At 37.9% G+C, this 2,965-nt stretch overlaps 1 protein-coding gene across 1 annotated transcript in view; it reads left to right on the top strand.

Annotated features, from left to right (window-relative positions):
- Positions 1-847: 847 nt before the first annotated feature.
- LOC107559794 (CD48 antigen-like) overlaps positions 848-2,965 on the top strand; it is a 7,271-nt gene continuing 5,153 nt past the window's right edge. The window contains exon 1 of the mRNA XM_016243749.1: positions 848-914. Coding sequence (XP_016099235.1) covers positions 857-914 — 58 coding nt within the window. The 5' untranslated portion in view covers positions 848-856. The remainder of the gene's footprint in view (positions 915-2,965) is intronic.

The raw sequence follows: 2,965 nt of genomic DNA, 5'->3' as shown, positions 1-2,965 counted from the left end.
TAATATAATAATCAATATCCATCAACACCCATAACAAAGGTGAATCTTTTGTTCTGCTCTTTACTGTTGATGTTGATGGTACTGTATAAAATCATTTTAAAAGGGAAGTTGTCCAGAAGATGGCAGTATTGTATGAAATTTAAATTGTCATGCAATTATTTTAGAAACCACAACATTACTGACATATAAATGGCAAGGATTTTATTATACTTATAAGGCTATTGATTTACTGTTTTATTAATTTATTTCGTCTTATATAGAATGTCCAGAAATATGTAAAATCAATAGCAAGACGTAGACTCACACAGAAAGTGTGATGCATCAGACCAGCATAAACACACTGGGCTAAATACTGTACTTTGCCATTTTGAAAAATGACAGATTAATTTTTTTACCAAAATATACTGTGGAGTTTGACACACAGCCATTGATGTTTCCTCCCACAGTTCGAACTGAAGTCATTTTTAGGTCGTGACCCACCAGATGAAAAACAGTGTCCTGGATCGATCCAGTATTTAGGATTATTTGTATCGCACTCAGAGCAAGACTTTCTATATACTTTTTCTATCTACCTAAATCACATAAAATATTTTTTTAAATCAGTGCTTGCCAGCTTTCTAGTCCGCAGGATTGAGATAAAAATAGCTGGCCAATTTATAGATAAATAGATCCTTATAGATCCTTCCACACCCGTGATGCACAATGTCAATTTCTGCCTCCAACTACACAACTGACATCTTTAGGTCATGGTTTTGTCTGCGTAACCGCCAACTCTGTTCGCAAACAGGAAATTCTTTCTGTTTCCTCAAATTGATTGTCAAAAGGTTCTGGAACATTTGCTGTTTTCAGAAGAGCAATGAGTGGCAAATACAGTCTCTTATTTTTATTCTTCTGTGGCTTTGGTACACTCACTGGTAAGTTTTTCATTTCATATAGATATGTTAGTAGACTAGCGTGAAATGGATCTGTTCCCCTTAGTTTTAGGGATTTTACTGTTGGCCTTAATGTGTTTTGTTGTTGAGATCGAATGTTACAATATGATTAACATTTTATTAAGGATAGTAATCCACATTAACCTTTGGTCTCATGCACATTGTGTTATTTTCTATCAACATAATGACTGAAAATCATGTGAAAATAATCACTGTAACTCATGTTTTGTCAGTTAACTTAAAAATTTACTTTATAGGGACATCTAAATTCATTTGTCATTCAAGAGTCTGACCAGGCATAAATATCTCCTAAAGGCAACACATGTACTTTTACAGTGGAGACTACAACTGTACTTCTGCTGTCATTTTTGGGCATAATAGAATATAGACATAAGAGAATATATAGATAAATAGCCAAATTATAGGGGAGACCACGGCTACTGGTTTTGTTATGAGTTCTTGAAAATAGGTGCTTTAAAAGTTATTTTTTTCAGTTTCCATGAAGAACATTTAACATCCATGGAACCTCTGCATTCCACAAAAGGTTCTTTATAGTGGAAAATGCTTCTTTAGATCATTAAAGTGTTTTTAAAACTAAGAAAAAAATAGGTTATATTAAGAACTTTTGACTGAAAGGTTCTTTGGAGACCCAAAATGGTCTATTGCATCGCTGCAAAACTCCCCTTTGAAACCTTTTTTTGGGGGGGGAATTTTTTTATTTGAAACCTTTATTTTTGTCTCAGGGAGACGTCAGCATAGAGTAACGATAAAATATTAAAAAGTAACTAAGATTTCATTAACTAAAAAGTTTTGACTCAAAATTCTTATTTAACAAATGCTCATTTTATTAAGCACCAATTTGTTGGTTTCAAACATCAGGTTCAAAACTTTCTTAAAATATTTTTTTTATTATTAAATTCCAGTATCATCATTATTATTTTTGTAATATTTGTTGGATGAATAGGTTAACAGAACCACACTAACATACATAAAGACACGAGTCACTATATAACGAAGGCAGATTTGAACACAATCATTTTACTGTATTTTCAGGACAGGGCTGTTTTTTTGTTTGTTTGTTTGAATAAATGTCAGATCAGGACATAAGTTTTATATTTATTTTCATTCCTGTTGGTCATAACATTGGTTTTGGTATTTTTAAGTTAACTCTTTTTTTTTTTTTTTACTGTTTCATAATATATTTACTGTTTGTATTCTGATGAAAGCCTGTAACAGGCTTTTCAATTGCAGGTCCCCGTGTGTTACAAGTCCCCCCATACAGTGTAATGACAGGCCGTGTTGTTAAAGGAATCAGTGTGTGTTAAATGAGCTATATCATTTTTATAGTCAATAATGTCAGAACGTCTCGGTTACGTATGTAACCCTCGTTCCCTGAAGGAGGGAACGGAGACATCACGTCGGGAATCAGCCGGCCCGAACTCTAGGCACGAATCGTTGACTGAAAATTCGTGCAGGTCCCCTACCCTCTTGCTGGAGGCCAATGCTAGCAGGAGCAAAGTCTTCATTGAAAGGAACTTCAGCTCAACCGCCTGCAAAAAGGCTCAAATGGGCCCTGCTGTAGTGCCGTGAGCACCAGAGTCAGGTCCCACGAGGGAATAGAGGGGGGCCGTGGAGGATTTAACCTTCTCGCCCCCTTAAGGAACCTGACGACCAGGTCATGCTTCCTCAACGACCTCCTTCTACGGGGTCGTGGTTAGCAGCGTTTGCAGCGACATAAACTTTAAGGGTGGAGGGAGACAGCCTTCGCTCCAACCCTTGCTGCAAAAAGGACAGCACAACTCCGATCGGGCATCTTCGGGGGTCTTCTTGGCGAGAAGAACACCACTCAACGAACAGGTTCCACTTCAAGCGTAGGCGTGTCTCGTAGACGGTGCTCTGAAGTGATGGCTGCGAAGGCCCCGTGGCCAGCTGTGTGCCAGTGCGTCCGTGCCGAGTGTTCCCTCGGTCAGGGTGAAGAGCAACTGGCAGTGAGAGGTTTCTGGAGAGGCAACTAGGTCTACCGGAGCGGCTCT

This window comes from Sinocyclocheilus grahami, unplaced genomic scaffold, assembly GCF_001515645.1.
Source record: "Sinocyclocheilus grahami isolate Dianchi unplaced genomic scaffold, SAMN03320097.WGS_v1.1 scaffold699.1, whole genome shotgun sequence".
In the NCBI taxonomy this organism is placed as follows: Eukaryota; Metazoa; Chordata; class Actinopteri; order Cypriniformes; family Cyprinidae; genus Sinocyclocheilus; species Sinocyclocheilus grahami.
This window is presented reverse-complemented; position numbering and strand designations above follow the sequence as displayed.